This window comes from Odocoileus virginianus, unplaced genomic scaffold, assembly GCF_023699985.2.
Source record: "Odocoileus virginianus isolate 20LAN1187 ecotype Illinois unplaced genomic scaffold, Ovbor_1.2 Unplaced_Contig_3, whole genome shotgun sequence".
NCBI lineage: Eukaryota > Metazoa > Chordata > Mammalia > Artiodactyla > Cervidae > Odocoileus > Odocoileus virginianus.
In genome coordinates this window covers 2,209,614-2,228,858 of record NW_027224320.1, presented here as the reverse complement: position 1 = coordinate 2,228,858, position 19,245 = coordinate 2,209,614, and the positions used below count along the sequence as shown (strand labels likewise).

The following is a 19,245-nucleotide window of genomic DNA, read 5'->3' as shown; positions in this document are numbered from 1 at the left end:
GTTTTAGAAAGCATTTTGCCAGGGTTGAAGCTGTTCCATTGCTCCCAGCCTATTTCTTATTTTTTATTTCCCTAACTGCTGAGGTTTCCAGCTCAGAGACGGTGCAGAAGGCCCACAGTGGGGACCCCCCTCCCTTGTCCTCAATCCTCAGGGACTGTGACCAGAAGCTAGCTGTGGCCTCATGCCGCAGGAAGACCACTGCTGCTGGGCGGGTCCCGCAGACGGATGGCATGGGGGTGGGCAGGCGTGAGTGCTCTAAAGAAGAACTGTTATCCCAAGAGGAACAAAGACAATGCCTGGAGGCAGAGAGAGCTGGACAGGGAACCTGCAGATTAAAAGCTCATTTCAGCCCATTGCAACATGTGAACCTTACCTGGATCCTGATTCTGAAAGTGCAAATTGTGAAAAAAAAAAAGAAGAAAAGCTATGACAGTTGGAAGTTTGAACTCCTGATTGGATATTTTATGACTGAGGAATTAGTGGTCGTTTTTCAGGTGTGGTGATAGTTTTGTGGTTGTCATGAAAGGGTTCTTATCTTTTAGCCATACGCACACTGAAATACAGATGAAATGGTAAGATGTTTTGGATATGTTTCAAAACGAGACGGGGCGGGGGGGGGGCTGAAGTTGGCTGCAGAAGGAGCAAGGCTGGCAATGCTGTGGTCATGGGGGTGGATGGTCCCGCTGGGGGTGTCATTATGCTATTCTAGCAACTACTGTGAATGCTTGAGCTTCTCCACTGCACCATTTAAAAAATCTGTTTGTTGCAAAAAGGTGGGAGATAGATTCTAATATGACAACATGCCAGTAGAAGCAGGTTCCTTGCCTTTGAAATCCCCTCTCGACTTATGTTTGCTCCTGGAGAAGGGTCCTTGTCGGCCGGGACTTGGTCCTCTGCCCAGGAACAGACAGCATGGGCCTTGGGCTCCGGAAACAGTGTCTCCTGGTAGATTCAAGGCATCCTATTGTTTCATTATATTTATTTTATGGCTACTATTTGAGCAACTGATACTGCGTTCCTATTTACAGAACTGACAGAGTCTCCTTCTTAAATAAATGTGACGCTTTGATTTGAAGACAAATAGGAAATACCAGTATGAGTGGTCCTCAGGTCTGCAAATTTTTTCCGAGTGGTAGGAGACGACAGGCATGGAACATAGGGATAGAGGTCATTGTCCTATCTCATTTTCTTTATCAGGCAGACAAATGTGGGGTCCCTTCCTTCCACGGGGCTCTCTGTGCCGGGCCTGCTCAGGCCAGGCCCCCTGTCCCCCTGAAACTCAGATTAAGCACTTGATACCCAGAGAAGGCGCCCAGAGGCAGGGGGAGGACACAGACCACACTCAGAGGGCAGGTGCCGCTTAGAGTCTGGGACCCAGACACTGCTCCTTACCAGGGTCATGGGCACCTGGGTGGGGGGTGGGGGTGGGCGGGGGCTAAGGACAAAAGAAAGAGCAAAGGGAAATGTTCTGACCCTCATTTTCTTGCTTCCTGTTGGTTGGTTTCCTCAGAGGAAATTTCCTGACTGCCTTAAAGTAAGCATATGAGTGGTCAACAAGCTGTGTCTACCCAGATCATTTTGTTAGGCCTGTTTGTATGCTTGCTTTTCTGTTGGCATAATTAAACTTTTTTTTTTTTAGGTAATTGTAGATTCACATGCAACTTTTTTTTTTTTTGTTTTTTAGTGTTTATTTACTTATTTGGCTGTGCTGGGTCTTAGCTGTGGCATGTGGGATCTAGTTCCCTGACCAGGGATGGAACCCGGGCCCCCTGCATTGGGAGCCTGGAGTCTTAGCCACTGGACCACCAGGAAAGTCCCTCCCATGCAGTTTTAAGACACAGACTGAGACATGTTTGAGACAGAGAGATCCTGTGCACCCTCTTCCCAGTTCCCCCCAACAGTGACTTCTTGCAAAACTATAGGACACACAGGGAAACTCTTTCAATATCTTCTAATAATTTATAATGGAAAAGAATTTGAAAAAAAAAATGAATCATTTTGCTATATACCTGAAACTAAGACAACATTGTATCGATAAATCAAGTATATGTCAATTAGGAAAAAACCCACAGGACATACTGTAACCAGGATTTACCCTGCAGTGCAGGAGACCCAGTTACAATTCCTGGGTTGGGAAGATCCCCTGGAGATGGGATGGCTACCCACTCCAGTATTCTTGCCTGGAGAATTCCATGGACAGAGGAGCCTGGCAGGCTACAATCCATGGGGTTGCAGAGTCAGACACAACTGAACGACTAACACTTTCACTTTTTCACAGTCAAGACACATTTCCATCCCCACAAAGAGGTCATATTTTAGAGCCACATCACTACCTACCCCTCCCCTGTCTGGCTCTCACCCGTCAAGCACTCGCCTGTGCTCCAGTTCTATAATTTTGCCATTTTAAAGAATGTTATACGAATGGAATTATGCTGTATGTAACCTTTTGTGATTGGCTTTTTTCTACTCAGCATAATTTCCTTCGAATTCAAGTTACTGAGTGTATCAGCTGTGTTTTCCTTTGTTGCCAAGTAGCATTTCATGGTGTTGATGGACCCAGTCTGTTAACCATCACCCATGGAAGGACTTCTATGCTGTTTTCAGTGTTGGGCTGCTCTGAATAAAGCTGCTGTGAACATTGTATGTATGGGCTTTTGTGAAAACTAAGCTTTCTTTTCCTGGGATAAATGTCCAAGATAAATTACACTCACTTACAGTCAAGATGTTTTATCTACAATTGACGTTACTGATTTCTCCTCAATAATCAGAAGATCTGGAAAGGTGGGGTCATAGGGATTCATGCTTCCCATGGGCCAGATGGGTTTAAGATCCCTGATGGCCCGCTGAGTCCCTTGTATTTACTTACCTGCTGGGCAAGGCTCCTGGTTTGCCAATTTTAGTGGGCAGATTGGAACATGACGAGTTATATCATGAATTTCAAATGTATACACACATGTATTTGCTTATATATGCATAAAATCTGTCTGGAAGCATACCCAAGCAGAAACACTGACTGCCTCTGGGAAGGGAACAGGGTGAGGGGGAGTGAGGGGGGAGCCACTTTTACTATGAGCTCTTTCCAGCCTTTTTAGCTTAAACCATCCATTATTTACTAAAAAAACGAATCAATAAAATATGCAAACAAGAACACTAAGAATTCCTCACAGTTACCCACTCTGGGGCTGTTTTTTTTCATACAACTCATTTCTTTACACAAGAGAATCCACTGGAATTTCCCCTCCCAGAGCCCTTGGCTCCACACAGGAAAGAGCCCAGCTCACAGAGATCTCTGGTCTGGGGCCTTTAGGCCCTGAGTGAAAGTGAAAGTGAAGTTGCTCAGTCATGTTCAGCTCTTTGTGACCCCATGGACTGTAGCCTGCCAGGCTCCTCCATGCATGGATTCTCAGGCAAGAATACTGGAGTGGGTTGCCATGTCCTTCTCTAGGGGAATCTTCTGGACCCAGGGATCGAACCTGGGTCTTCCACACTGCAGGCAGACTCTTTACCATCTGAGTTGCCGGAAAGGCTTTGAGGGTGATTCCCAAACACCCCTCTTTACTGTCTCAAAGCTGGACGGCCCGTCAGGGGCAGACTCCGGCCATCAGGGCCTCTCTGAGACCCAGTGAGATGTCTTTGCCCAACACAGGGGCCACCTGCTCCTAGAAGCCTTTCCCCGCAGGACTGAGGTTCAGCCTCCCCCTCCACCCTCAGACAGGGCCATCAAGGGGCCTGAAAAGTCAAAGTGTTAGTTGCTCACTCCTGTCTGACTCTTTTGTGATCCCATGGACTATAGCCCTCCAAGCTCCTCTGTTCATGGGATTTCCAGGCAAGAATACTGGAGCGGTGTCCGTACCCTCCTCCAGGGGATCAAGGGGCCTCCCGGGTTACAATTCAGGGCACACTTCCTGGACCCTTCACACTCGGGGCCCCTGGGCACTTGCTCCGCCCTTTCCTGACCTCCCACTAGGCTGGGGCCTTGCAGCGCAGCGGATTAACATCTTAATCTACTGGGAGTAGGGGACCTGCTGAGTCCTCTCCTCCCAGAAATCAGGACAAAGAAAACTACAAACCCAGAGCACAACCAGTAGATTGAATTTAAGATCTAAGACTTCTGCGCCCAGAATTCACTGATGCTGCGCAGTTCCCCCTCTCTCGCTGTTGAGGGCAGAGGAGCGATAGGGTGTGCTCTAGCGGTGTTGGCGCCCTAAATCTGCCCTTTGAGTAACCTCCCCATGGTTTCCGGAAGAGAGCGGGTGCAGCGCAGAGAACAGGGTTTTGGGGTCTGAGAGCCTCGGCGCTGTCTTTCTTAGCTGAGAGGCCTTCAGGCCAACTCACCTTGTTTCTTCTTGAGAACTGGGGATCACAGTGCTTCCCTGGGTGGGTGGGGGGGCGGGGGTAGAAGGGTCCAGGACTTCAGCATGTGGCTTACATTTGCGGAACTGGGCGCCTCTTCTGGATGCCCGGGCCAGGACGCGTACGCATTCCGGATTTCCTGGGAGCCTGTTCCTTCGCGTGTTGATGGGGGTCTCCCTCGATCGAGCTCGAGGTCTCAGGAGCCTGGCCGACTTATCTGTCAGACCTTGGCCAGGCTCACTGGCCAGAGGCGCTGCACAGGGCCCAGTGAATGGCTGCGGGTGGCAGAGAGGAGTTTGAACCAGGGGTCCGAACGTGGAGGCCAGGAAACCGTGTAGGGCTTCCCACGTGGCCGAGGGGTGTCCTGCAGGCCGGCGCCGCATCTTTCCTCCCTGGCCACGGTGACTCGGGCGCACACCCCATCCCACTCACCCACCCGCCGCGGGGCCCCGGGCGCGCGCCCCAGCCCCTCGCTCCGCCCCGCAGGGCCCGGGGCTGGGGATGGGAGCCCGGCCCCTTCAGTTCCCGCGCTCGGGTGGCGCCGGGGCCCAGGAAGCGGCCCCGGGCCGCGGCCCTCGCCCCGCCCCACTCCCTCCCGCGCTTATCACCTGCCGGCCGGGCGCGCGCGACCGGGGACGGAGGGCGCGAGGGGAGCGCGCGGGCCGCCGGGCACCGGGTCGCGGGAGGTGAAGCGCGGCGAGGATGGCGGCTGGGGGCCGCGAGCTGCGGCCGCTGCTGCTCCTGGTCTCGGGGCTGCTGGCGCTGGGTCCCGGCGCGCGGGCGGCCAAGCTCAACATCCCCAAGGTGCTGCTGCCTTTCACGCGGGCAACGCGCGTGAACTTCACGCTGGAGGCCTCGGAGGGCTGCTACCGCTGGTGAGGCGCGGCCGGCGCCGGGCCGGGGCGGGAGGCGGGCCTCGCACGCGGGCGGCCGAGCGGGCGCGCTGCAGGTGCGCGGGCGCGGGGAGGTGGCCGCGGCCCCGGGCAGGTCCAGTGGGGCCTGCGGCGCGCGGCCTCCGGGCCGGGCCGGCGCCGGGAGGCGGGGAGCCGCGCGCCCCCCGCAGGCCCGCGCAGCAGGTGCGCCGGCGCGCGCTCTCGGGCCCTGGGTTGGCGGCCGATCGGCCACTGCCCGGGCTACTGTTTGCTTGTGACCCGGCGGCGTGCGCGCTGGTCGCCGCCACTGCGCATGGCGCCGCCCGGGCCTCGGCGCGCTCGGGCAGGAGGGGGCCTGCCGGGGTGCGGGGGTGCGGTCAGGAGCCCAGCGGTCTGCTGGACTCGCGGAGGGCGTCTGGCGGGTGCGGCTGAGGGCCTCCGAAGGCCTGTCGGTTCCGGGCTTCCGTAGGGCCCCTCTGCTGGGGGAGAGGGTCGCACAGGAGAGCTGCTGGGCCCGGGATGCGCGTCCACGTGGTCGCACTCCTTTCTCGTTCAGGCTCCGGGAGGGGTAGTCGGCGCCCTGCAGAACCCTGGGTACGAAGGCAGCTTGCTGGAGTTTGTCTGGTGACTCTTTCCTGGCGCCGGACTGGTGTGGGAACCTGGCTTGTGGGGAAGCCGGGAAGGTGTGCGTGGGAGTTGACTCAGCAGTGCAGCGTCTTGGGAAGGAATGTAAGCCTTTGATGAGAGATCTTTCGGACAAACCCTTGGTTTTTAACACATGATACAACTACATTGGAAAAACAAATGGCAACACACTCCAGTATTCTTGCCTGGAGAATGCCATGGATGGAGGAGCCTGGTGGGCTACAGTCCATGGGGTCACAAAGAGTCAGACAGGACTGAGCGACTTAACACTTACACCTATGTTACAGATGAAAGATGCAAAAGAATGGTTGGTGATTTACCCCAGGTTGCCCACAGAGCAGGGTTGGCCTGGATTCCTAGCTTGCTGGGGGCTCAGGAATTCTGCACCTTGTGGGGAGTGTGATCTGGGAACCCCAGGAGCTAATGGGACTAGGGATACGCCTTACCCCAACGTGGCTGGGTAATGTGGTCCAGCCGCTGCATCCCTTAGCGAGGGAGAAGAAGAAGAAGGCGGCCTGAAGGGGCCTCCACTCACAGCAGGTTCATTCCTAGCAGGGTGCTGAGTGCTGGGTGTGGCCGAGGCCCTACCACGCCTCCGGGCCACCTTGCCGGAGACGAAAGGGAGGGTGCCGCCCACATGCTACACCCTTGCTCCTTCCTTCGGTTGCTTGTTGCCAGGCTAGACAGTGTATCAGGTGTGATCACACTGCAGAGTCCAGCATGTGTTAAGTCTGTGCAGACAGTTGTCCGTGCACATCCAGAGGCCGTGGTGCCGGTCCTCTGACTGCTTTCTCCTGAGTCACTTCAGTCGTCTCCGACTCCTTGCAATCCCATGGACTGACTAGCGCACCAGGCTCCTCTGTCCATGGCATTCTCCAGGCCACAATGCTCAAGTGGGTCGCCAAACCCTCTTCCAGGGGATCTTCCCAACCCAGGGATTGAACCAGCACCTCTTGCATCTCCTGCATTGCAGGCAGATTCTTTACCCACTGAGCCCCGTGCATGCGCTACTAGTACCTATTGTTTTCTGAAGGTCCCCTCCTGAAATGACAGTCCAGTTTAGCCAAATGCGTTTTCGGGCTAGTGCCTCCGCACCTGGTGGGTCGTACTTCTGGCTTGGTATCAGAGGCTGATCTTCGCTCTAACTTTTCTACATCCTGTCCAGGGCCCTGACTGGTGTCGGGGGATCAGCTGTCAGTCCAGACTTTGCCTGAGACTGTGCTCATTCTCTAGCTGAAGTTGTCTCTTCTCTTGATGTGGGGCCAAGGAAAAGGAAGCTGACTGTTACAAACAGCTGGCTTCAAATGAATCCCCTTGAATGTCCTTGGGTGCTACTTCCTGAGATTCTAGAGCTGTGTTTTTTGTTTTTGAAGTAACAACTGTTTTTTTTTCCCCCAACTGCTTTTTTCTCTGAAAAACTAATGGATTTTAATTTACTTATCTAGCTTCTTAGGAGGAAGGGGGAAAAAAAACATTCTAATCTCTGATGCATCAGGGAGTGCTAAGTACCTTATAACTTGTTTTGAATATGATCCATCGTTTTTATTGCAAATGTGTGACTGCTTAAGTGTCTCGCAGGTGTTTGGTGCTGTGACTTCTCCCTTAATGTCACAGGAAAGTCTTCTGGAAATGTTTATTTCCAGTCCGCTCTTCCTAGTCCAGTCAGGTGTTGTTTTAGTTTTTGAAGAGTCTCTTCTGGAACTTTAAGAGTGGGTGTGCAGGCAAGCTTTCTATCCGCCTCCTTCTTCACCCACGGAGGTCACTGTGAAGTCTGTGAGGTGGTGAACAGAGCACGTGACCCCCGGACCCTGGGGGAGTTCTTGCTCATCTTTGGATTTTCGGCCCGGCTCCCGGTTTACTGGATCGTTGCCTTCCTGCGCCAGGGGCTTCAAGTTTACTTTTCCTGTTTCTTGATTTTATAGCATCAAATACTCAGGCAATTTTAAGGTGAGGAGAACTATAGAGAGCCTCAAGTCTAAACTGTTCCCATGTCAGCGCGAGCCTCAGGAGGGAGGCGCTCCGGGGGCTGAGTGATGGTCTCCGTCGAGCGAGAGTCCGAGGAGGGGGACAGGGACGGGGGCGGCGCCTCCTGACCCACCCTCTTTGGGGATTTGCAGCCTCTGACTAGTTGGCCAGACCTGACTGAACCCTCCCGTCATACCAGCACTGCTGGTTTTGTGACAAGTTCCTGATTCTTTTTTGATATTTCATGTTATTGCTTGGGTGCACGCTCAGTCGGAGAGTTGTGTCCAGCTGTTTATGACTCCGTGGACTGTAGCCCACCAGGCTCCTCTGTCCATGGGATTTCCCAGGCGAGAGTACTGGAGTGGGCTGCTGGGCTGGTGACCGGGGCCTGGCTGTGCGCCCCACCACCCCGCCCAGGGTCCTGGTTCCCCCATGGGTGCTCGGGTCCCCCCTCGCAGACCCACAGAAGGAGGTGACCGAGTGTGTTTACCGAGTGGACCTGCTTCCCGGGTGGTTTCCTTCCTGCTTCCCTTGCCTGTCCCTGACCCTCACCCCACTCTGCTCTCGTGGTGACGTCCGAGGTGACTTCCGCCCTGTCGGCTGTGGCTCGTGTGTGTGAGTGTGAGTGTGGTGGGGGGATGGTTAGCTGGTGGGTGGAGGGGGGCTGTGTCCTCCTCTGCCCCCACCCACCTCTTTGCACAACCATCACTTCTCCTTTTTCCACTCCTGACCTCCCTGTCCTTGGGTTCCCGTGTCCGGTTAGACACTCTGGAGATAATTTTCGTTTCTGGTGCCAACATGTTGTTTCTATTTTTTATTTTTAAACAAAAAATTGGTAAAATGCACATATCATTAAAGTGACCATCTTCGTGTCCAGATCAGTGAGATCAAGTACATTCACGTTGCCGTGGGGCCATCTCTGCCATCATCTCCGGAACCTTTCACCTTCCCAAACTGAGACTCAGTCCCGACCGCTAACCCTCCTCCCGGCCTCCAGCCCCGACATCCAGATTCTAGTCTCCCTAACACCCTGTGATAGCAGCCTGTTTCCTTCTTCACCCCCATCCCTGGAAGTAGCAACATTGTTGTGACTCATGTTTGTTTTTCTGGTTACTTCAGATGGATGGCAAATGATATGGGCTTTCTGTCTACACTAGTGATAGACAGTTTCCTCTTTAAGTACTTTTTTCTGGACTTCCCTGTGGTCCAGTGGTTAAGACTTGCACTTTCATTGCAGGAGTGTAGGCTACAGTTAGATCCCTGGTTGGGGAACCAAGAGCCCACTTGCCTCAGGGCGTGGCCTAAAGGGCGTGGTACTTTAAGACTTTTTAAAGTACCTTTTCAAGAAGGAAGAATCAAATTTTTTTTTTTTTAAGTAGGAAAATGATGCCAGGGTAACTTGGACGTAACTGGATATAGAAAGAGAGGGGCTGGGGCCCGGGGAAGGTGCAAGTGTCCAGGCAGCCGCCACGGTGGGTGGGTGGCCAAACACCCAGGTCCAAAGGCAGGGGCTTGAATGCTGCAGGTGGGGGTGGCAGAGGCAGCCAAACAGCAGAACCAGTTTTTCTGCTAATTCCTTTGCCTATTTTGCATGTTACTCCCGCTCAATCCTGAAAACAAAACACCTCCAGAGTGCCCACCCACTGCACAAATAGGGAGCCTAGCAGAGCCAAGTTCAAAGCCAGGTCACAGGGCTCCCCTGGAGGTCCAGTGGTTAAGACTTTGCTTTCCAATGCAGGGGGTGTGGGTTTGATCCCTGGTCAGGGAGCTAGGATCCCACATGCCTTGTGGCCAAAAAACCAAAACATAAAACAGAAGTAATGTTGTAACAAATTCAATAAAAACTGGGAAAAAAAAAAAAGATCCCCTTAAAAAAACAAAAGACAAGTCACAGACTCTTCAGTCCTGGGATGCCCAGGAAATGTGCCAGGCCTTCTCATCAATGGCTGTCTTACCCAGGTCCTTCAGTAGGCTTTTCGGAACGTGGACGGCACGCTGAGAAGCAGTATTAAGGTTGTAAGCGGGGTTGGGGCAACTGAGGACGTGGAGTCCTTTTTCACTGAGGTCTGTCGGCCTGGACGCTCCTGTGGGCAGCTGCAGGTGGAGGGGGTCAGCTGGCTCTGTTTTGAACAATCTGGGTGCATTTATCACAAGAGGGGAGGGTGGGGTCCCAGCCAGAGGTCTAGAGACCAGCGTCACTGAGGTGTATCTAGGAATGTGTCCTTGAGCAAGTTACTTCCCATCCATGCTATTGTTTCTGTGGGTATCATATGGGAGTTTCAGTAGGATTGTTGGGGGGCAAATAAAATATTTGTGCTGTATTTCGTTCTGGGCCTGAAAACATAATAAGCACATAATAAATTACATTTTTTTTTTTTTAAAATATAGTGCCAGTAATTTGAATGAAATGAGACGACATGTCTTGAATAATTCAATCAGGGGGTTTCGCTTGGCTAGACTCTCCTGAGTTGCCTGCATGTGACAGGAAACTCAAACCACAGTAGTTTAAATAAAGTTTAAGTAAACTGAAGTTGTGTAAAGTTTAAATAAGCTCTGTTTTGGCAGAGTTTGTTTCAGGCTGCACGCAGGGCTCGGTGAGGTGAGCAGAGCCTGGTCTCAGGTCCTAGGTCTGGACTTCTGCCCGGGGCTCCCTAGGGTAATTAGACAGCATTTCCAGGCCTGCAAACCCCATCAGGGCTGGCAGGGCACACCCTGGGTCTGGACCCCACCAGCCTGGGGTTCACACTGCTGACTGACCAGGCCTCCCAGTGTCCCAGGAGCTCATGGTCTGATGGTGGAGAAGAGCGGCACCCCCAGAAAAGCTGGGTGCTGTTACTGACGAGGGGGCGGAGGCTGGGCAGCCAAAACCCACCACGAGTCCCCTGCAGGAGTGGCACCCACGCATGCACATTTACCCATCTCTGTGTGTGTCTGTTGGGGGCGGGGACGGTATGTACACCCTGGGTTTGCTCCGCTGGGGCCCTTGACAGGAGCTGCTGTGATCTGGGGGGGAGGGGGTTGTCTTGCTGGAATGTGGGTGAGTATTCTAGAGGAAAGGAAGCCACACCGCGGCAGGCCGCCAGCCCTGCATCCCAGGCTCCCCCTGCTGTGGGGTGCCTCACCCCACCTTCCGTGCAGGACGTGGGGGAGCCTTCTCAGAACACCTTGCTACCTTCCAGTCCGCTTAGGACATTTGGTAAAATTAAGTTTATAGTCACAGACCTCATAAAGAAAACTGCAAGCCCATGTTGCCTCACTTGTAAATTCTGTGAAACATTTGAGAGGAAATAGTACAAGTCCTTTATAAACTCCTTCAGGAAAGAGAGAAAGAACAGTCATTTCCTAGCTTGTTGTTATGAGGCCAACATTACATTGATTGCAAACCAGGCACAAATATTATAAGAAAAGGAAATTCAGAGACCCAGAGTTCAAGATTCCTTGAGAAAATAGCAAATCAAATCCAGAGAAATGTAAAAAGGGTAATGTATTATGACCAACTGGGGCTGTTCCCAGGAACGCAAGGTTGGTTTAATACTAATCAATCAGTGTAATTGCTTGACCAACAAAAACCAATTCTTCTATCAACCAAATGAAGAAGAAAAGTCATGTAACGGTCTCAATATGCGCAGAGCATTCAAGAGTCACTTATGATAGAACGTGCGGCAAATTTGGAGCAGAAGAGAATCCAGGACAAAATGAAATGAAGATGTTAGTTTCTCAGTTGTGTCCAAATCTTTGCGACCCTGTGGATTGTACCCCACCAGGCTCCTCTCTCCTTAGAAGTGTCCAGGCAAGAATACTGGAGTGAGTTGCCATTCCCTTCTCCAGGGGATCTTCCTGACCCAGGGATTGAACTTGGGTCTCCTGCAGATCTTTACCATCTGATTCTTTACCGTCAGATTCTTTACCACTGAGCCACCAGGGAAGCCTGCCGACCTATCAAAGGGCGTCTGCAAAAACGCACCAGGGTCTTACCTGCGTGCAACAGGGACAAGAAAAGAGCACGCCGTGGACTCTGTCTTCATACTCGGTCTCCGAGGGAGTCTGACGGGGAGCAGGGCCCTGCCAGCCGGGCTCAGGGTCAGGCTTCACTCCGGGAAGCCGATGGGCAGGTCCGGCATCAGTGATCACAACCCAGAAGGACACCTGTTCTCTTCCTTCCTTTAAAAATCAAAAGTTCTTGTGGTTGGAATCTCACCAAACGCCTCAGGGCCGCAAGCCCTTCATTTGGACACCTGCTCCTGGTTCCTGAGTTTGAGAGTTTTCTATGTGCGAGGCCCTGTGATAAGATGTCTGTCATCCTATCTAATCCACCCCAACCCTTTGCAGCAGGTATCATTTTTCTTCCCATTGTACCGATGCAGAAACTGAGGCCCAGAGAGGTTGAGTTGTTTGTTCAAGGTCACACAACTGGTGTGTGTCAGCGCCCTGCTGTCCTGGGCCTTCATCTTCTCAACAGAGAACAGGGCCATCTCGCCAGCACCGCCTGTGCCAGGGGCCTGGGGAGGGCCTTCCGGCTCCTCCTGCGGGCCTTGGGGCGAGTGGGTGAGCAGGGAGGGTGGGCAGGCCTGCTGACCGCCGGCTGAGATGCATGGAACGACAGGTGGACAGGTTGAAGCAGCTCTCTGTTTTTCTGAGCAGTGGCATCAGTTCATTTAAACTGGGGGCAGGGCCTTCCCTGGTGGTCCAGTGGTTAAGAATCCGCCTTCCAATGCAGGGGACGTGGGTTTGATTACCTGGTTAAAGAACTAAGATGCTACGTGCCACGGGTCAACTAAGTCTGTGGGCCGCAGCTAGAGAAAAGCCTGCACCCTGCCACAGAGGACCAGCGCAGCCAACATAAAATAAACAGAAATTTTAAAATAATTAAAACCGCAAACAGAAAAACTGGGGGCAGAGGAAGGCTCTTGTGCAGAAAGCCACTGAGCCTGAACCTGCTTCTTTGGCAAACACGAGGCTGTATCCAAATAACCTGGCTGTTGGGGCCAGTTCCCGCGTGGGCCTCTCAGCCTTCCGCCCCACGCGGACCCTGCCTTCTCTGTCAAGTGCCCAGCCGTCTCTGAGCCTGCAAGGGTCAGGCCGGGGAAGCCGCTGCGGCCCGCGCGCTGTCTTTCCCTCTTTCCCTGCATTCCTCGCCTGGGTCCTCCCCAAGCAGCGTGGGCACAGTCTGGCTGTTGGCGCTCCCGCCAGCCTTGTGGAGGCCGCTCGCTCGGTCTTTGTCTCAGATACCCTGGAGATGGAGGCTGATGGACAGACTCCACCCCTCACAGCTGCCCCAGGAATGCACGCTGGTATTTCCTCCCCAAAACTGCAGCCACCCAGCCACTGTTGCAGGTTGCCTCTTTAATGTCCTGCCTGTACTAGAACTTACTGTTTCCTTCAAAATGACTACCTTTGTGAACATTGGAGATGCTCCTCCGTATTAACATCTAGGAACTCATACATTAGATACATTTGTTTTTCCTGAAACAGTAAAGATGAATGTGTGCTAATTAAAAGACATGAAGACTCAGTCTAAAAACAGTTCATCTGTGCCTCGCTGCTCTATGGCGCTGTGCGTGTCTGGGGAAAGCACTCGGGTAATGTGAGGACTGTCTGCTCTGGGGTCACACAGACACAGCTGTAAACACTGGCCCTGCCACTCGTGGCTGTGTGGCTTTGGGGAAATTACTCAACCTCTCTGAATCTCAGTTTGGCTTTATCCACACATGTCTGCTGGAGGGTTAAGTAATCTGAAGGATCGAAGGATTTAGCTCTGGGCTTAACACAGGGTAGACAATTCCTTTCATTTATCTTCTATGCCCTCCCTATATTGGTCAGGTTCTCCAGAGACCCAAAATTAATAGGAGATAAATATGTGGCTTCCCAGATGGCGCTAGTGGTAAAGAATCCACCTGCCAAAGCAGGAGACGTAGAGACGTGGGTTCAGTCACTGGGTTGGGAACATCCTCTGGAGGAGGGCGCGGCAGCCCACTCTAGTATTCTTGCCTGGAGAATTTCATGACGGAGGAGCCTCGTGGGCTTCAGTCCACGGGGTCACAGAGAGTTGGACATGACTGAAGTGACTTGACATAGACGAGTGCGGGCTTTTTGTTCTAGTCAGGCCTCAACTGAGTGGCTGAGGCCCACCCACACTGGGGAGGGTAATTTCTTTTACTGGGCTACTGGTTTAAGTGCTCATCTCATCCTCAGACACCCTCAGACACACCCAGAATAATGTCTGACCCAGTAGCTGGGCACCTCATGTCCCAGCCAGACCGACACATGAAATGAGTCACCGCATGCCCCCAGCACACTTCTGTATTTTAAAAGAACCGTGTCTGGATATCTCTGCATTTGCCGCATGCAAAGGGCTCCTGCCTGTCATCCCCTCTTATCTCCACTCTCTCTGCCTGGCTCAGGCTGCAGGGCGATTATCCGTCTTGTCTGTGAGGGATGACCCGTCCTCCCCCCGTGGAGGAGGTGATTCTTCTCTTGCCAGGTCCCGGAGGCTGAAGCTTTCCAGAACTGCACACACATGGTCGGTCAGCTCTTCCCTTCCCAGCCCAGGAGGGAGCCAGCCTCCTCTGTGGGCAGCTTTTGGGCTGACCCAGAGCTCTGAGATGCAGACACAGCACTTCTGAGGGACTGAGGCATGATTCGAACAGCAGGAAACATCCACGTTTGGCCTGGACCCCTGTGTCCTGAGCCTGGCCCTCGGAGAGGCCCTAAACCGGCCCCTCTTCCGTTTAAGCCTCAGTTCACTCCGAGGGCTGTGGAGGCTCAGATGGTAAAGAATCTGCCTGCGGTGCGGGAGACTTGGGCTGGACCCCTGGGTGGGGAAGATCTCCTGGAGGAGGAAATGGCAACCCACTCCAGGATTCTTGCCTGGAGAATCCCATGGATAGAGGAGCCTGGCAGGCTACAGTCCACGGGGTCACAAAGGGTCACGACTGAGCTATGAACACTTTCACTTCAACACTTCACTCCTCCGTAAAATGAGGGCACAGCACCTCATTAGATGACATCTGACGTTGGTGGGGAAATACTTTCTTTAGAAGCTAGGATAATCCAGAAAAGAACAGAGAATGACAGTGAACACCGTTTTCCTAGGGTCAGAATTAGGCATCGTTAACAGTTTGTGTGTTTGTCTACAGTTTGGCTTTTTTCCGGTAAGGAGACGTTATGCGTAGAGCTGCAGCCCCCTTGCTGCCCTCCTAGTTTTCACCCCCACACAGTCCTCACTGTTTGGGTTCCAGGGGTCCCTTTCCCTTTCGAATCCCTGACAGCACCTTCCAAAGTGCTTTTTCCACTGACTCACTGGGACAGGGACACCCGACACCCCTGCTGGGCTCTCTGCTCTTAAAGGCACAGCCGGAGCACAGGGGCCTCCAAGCATCCTCCAAGGAAACGGGGAATAACCCTCTGCGGGGGACAGAAACACCCCTCCAGCCGGGCTTAACCCTAAGTGGTTGGGAAGAGCCCGCCAGCTTCAGATGCGGGGCCCTAGCGCAGGGTGAGGGGCGGTGGTGGGGGTGCGCTTCCAGCCTCCCTGCTCTCTGTGAGGATGGGCCGAGGCTCCCTTGCCCTGAGCTCCCCTATGCGGAGCCCCGTCTGCTGGCTGGACCCTGCTGCAGTCCTGGATGGGGGGGGGGGGGGTTGCGGCCAGTTGCACTGGCTGCTCTGTGTTATCTCAAGGCTGCACTTACTGCCCTTGTACCCACCCTAAGTGTGAAGAGGAGGGGCTCCTTTAAGAGCTGCTGGGAGCGCTCAGCCCAGGCTGGGATTGGACGCCATCCCCAGGGCTCTCCTCCCCCTGGGGCCACTCACTGTGTCCGGAATGCAGGGGCCCCAGGTCAGAAGGATGATTGGGATGTTTGGGGTGAAATAATACATGTCATTAAAATTAAGATCAACCAGTGATCAAACTCTTACCCCCTGCAGTGGAAGTGCAGAGTCTTAACCACTGGGCCACCAGGGAAGTCCCTACTTACTGCTTTTAATAAGGCAACAAAGACATTGTAAATGTGATTTGCTGTGTATTTCTATTGGACAGGGCAGCTTCGGGCTGTCCATGTACCTAGCAGAGCCCCGCAGCCCTGGAGGCCCTGGATGAGGGGTGGGGTGCTCCTGGTCAGTCTTGGGGGCTGCAGGCATCTCAGGGGCCACCCATGGAGGGCCTGGGTGTGGGAGGAGGACTTCAGGCTTCTCGGACTTAAGTGAGGGCAGTCTCCTCTTACCTGCATTGATTTCTTTACTGGGAGAGTGAGATTAATTCACTGCCCTGAGGGAGTGAGAAAAGAGCTTGTCACCCCTGTTCTTGAGGAGCCTGAGATTTGGGGTTGGGGAGGGATTTATAGCCTAGATTCCTGGCTCCCAGGGGCCATCGAGCAAGGTACACCACATTGTTTCTCAAAGTTAGAAGCAGAAAACGATGAACTGTCTTATTTTTTTTAAACAGACTCTTAAAAAGAACAGCTTTAGGTTTATTAAAAAAACTGAGCCCAAGTTACAGCAATTTCCTGCATATACCCCTCCCCCCACAGCATCTACCACCATCAATATCCCCCACCAGATGGTGCATTTGTTTCGATTGATGAACCTGCACATGTGTGTGTGTGTGTGTGTGTGTGTGCACACGCGCGTGCTCACTCCTGACTCTTTGCCACCCCATGAACTGCAGCCCACCAGGCTCCACTGCCCATGGGATTTCCCAGGCAAGATACTGGAGTGGGTTCCATGCCCTCCTCCAGGGGATCTTCCCGACCCAGGGATCAAACCCAGGTCTCTTGCATTGCAGGCAGATTCTTTACCACTAGCACCACTTGGGAAGCTGTACCTACATGGACACCTTATTATAATAAAAGTCTGTGTAGTATGTTACTGTTCACAGTTGGCATTGATCTATTGTAGCCAGCCAAATGTGTCGTGACTTGTATCATTAGAGTATCATACAGAATAGCTTTACGGTCCTAAAATTTCTCTGTGCTCAGCCTATTTATCCCTCACTCCCCTTGTCATTGAAATTTTTTAGAAATTTGAAACAGTTTTAGATTTTTTTTTTTTTTTTTCATTTTAAATTCCATTTATTTTTTTTTTTTTTTTGGAGAGAGTATTTTTATTTTTTATTTATTGTTTTTTTTTTTAATTTTTTTTTTTTTTTTTTTTAGTTGGAGGCTAATTACTTTACATCATTACAGTAGTTTTTGTTATACATTGACATGAATTAGCCATGGATTTACATGTATTCCCCATCCCAGTCCCCCCTCCCACCTCCCTCTCCACCCGATCCCCCTGGGTCTTCCCAGTGCACCAGGCCCGAGCACCTGTCTCATGTACCCAACCTGAGCTGGTTATCCGCCTCACCCCAGATAATATACATGTCTCAATGCCGTTCTCCTGAAACATCCCACCTTCTCCTTCTCCCAGAGTCCACAAGTCTGTTCCATACATCTGAGTCTCTTTTTCTGTTTTGCATATAGGGTTATCGTTACCATCTTTCTAAAGTCCATATATATGTGTTAGTATATTGTAATGGTCTTTATCTTTCTGGCTTACTTCGCTCTGTATAATGGGCTCCAGTTTCATCCATCTCATTAGAACTGATTCAAATGAATTCTTTTTAATGGCTGAGTAGTATTCCATGGTGTATATGTACCACAGCTTCCTCATCCATTCGTCTGCTGATGGGCATCTGGGTTGCTTCCATGTCCTGGCTATTATAAACAGTGCTGCGATGAACATTGGGGTGCACGTCTCTTTCAGATCTGGTTTCCTTGGTGTGTATGCCCAGAAGTGGGATTGCTGGGTCATATGGCAGTTCTATTTCCAGCTTTTTAAGAAATCTCCACACTGTTTTCCATAGTGGCTGTACTAATTTGCATTCCCACCAACAGTGTAAGAGGGTTCCCTTTTCTCCACACCCTCTCCAGCATTTATTGCTTGTAGACTTTTGGATAGCAGCCATCCTGACTGGCGTGTAATGGTACCTCATTGTGGTTTTGATTTGCATTTCTCTGATAATGAGTGATGTTGAGCATCTTTTCATGTGTTTGTTAGCCATCTGTATGTCTTCCTTGGAGAAATGTCTGTTGAGTTCTTTGGCCCATTTTTTGATTGGGTCATTTATTTTTCTGGAGTTGAGCTGGAGGAGTTGCTTGTATATTTTTGAGATTAATCCTTTGTCTGTTGCTTCATTTGCTATTATTTTCTCCCAATCTGAGGGCTGTCTTTTCACCTTGCTTATAGTTTCCTTTGTTGTGCAAAAGCTAGATCAAATAATTTCACAATTTGTATGGAAATACAAAAAACCTCGAATAGCCAAAGTAATCCTGAGAAAGAAGAATGGAACTGGAGGAATCAATCTGCCTGACTTCAGACTCTACTACAAAGCCACAGTCATCAAGACAGTATGGTACTGGCACAAAGACAGAAATATAGATCAATGGAACAGAATAGAAAGCCCAGAGATAAGTCCACGAACCTATGGTCACCTTATCTTCGACAAAGGAGGCAAGGATATACAATGGAAAAAAGATAACCTCTTTAACAAGTGGTGCTGGGAAAACTGGTCAACCACCTGTAAAAGAATGAAACTAGAACACTTTCTAACACCATACACAAAAATAAACTCAACAATGGATTAAAGATCTAAATGTAAGACCAGAAACTATAAGACTCCTAGAGGAGAACATAGGCAAAACACTCTCCGACATAAATCACAGCAGGATCCTCTATGACCCACATCCCAGAATTTCAGAAATAAAAGCAAAAATAAACAAATGGGACCTAATGAAACAGTTTTAGATTTACAGGACAGTTGCAAAGATAATACAGAGAGTTCCTCTGTACCTTCGCCCAGCTTCCCTGACAGTTACCATCCTTCAAGACCAGGAATGTTGAGAAAAGGGAAACAGTAGCACTGGTATTTGAGTTAACTAAACTCTAGGTGGCTTGGGTTGCGTCAGGGTACCCACTGAGCTTCCTTCTTTGCCCCCGATCCGAGCCTGCGCCCGCCGTCACATTTGTCTCCTTGGTCTCTCAGATCTGATCTATGTGTGTTTTCTGTTTTTGTTTCCACGGCAGGTTTTTTTTTTCCAAAGTGAAGTGTAGTTGATGTACAATGTTGTGTTAATTTCCACATCAGTTTTCTGTGTCTGTGTGTACGTGTGGGGAGGTCTGATGCCCTTGGAAATCATCTTGGAACAGCAGAGCCTCTGCATTCTGTGGTGTGGGGCGAGGCTGCGCCCAGGGCCTGCTCACTCCTCCCTGTCTGGGCTCGATCTGTGCTGTCTCCGTTGGTCTCTGAAATGCACTCTTCTCAGGGGACGTCTCTTAGCGCGGGGACCACAGATGCATTTCCCTGGGGACTGAGACGTTCGCTTCCCTCAGCCCCGCTGCGGTTCATTCTCAGAGTAGGGGCGTTGCTGCA

The 19,245-nt window shown here is 51.6% G+C and overlaps 1 protein-coding gene across 1 annotated transcript in view; it reads left to right on the top strand.

The window, feature by feature from the left end:
- Positions 1-4,881: 4,881 nt before the first annotated feature.
- Positions 4,882-19,245, top strand: part of NUP210 (nucleoporin 210) — an 89,947-nt gene continuing 75,583 nt past the window's right edge. Inside the window, exon 1 of the mRNA XM_020872516.2 lies at positions 4,882-5,228. Within this exon, the coding sequence (XP_020728175.2) occupies positions 5,056-5,228 (173 nt within the window). The 5' untranslated portion in view covers positions 4,882-5,055. The remainder of the gene's footprint in view (positions 5,229-19,245) is intronic.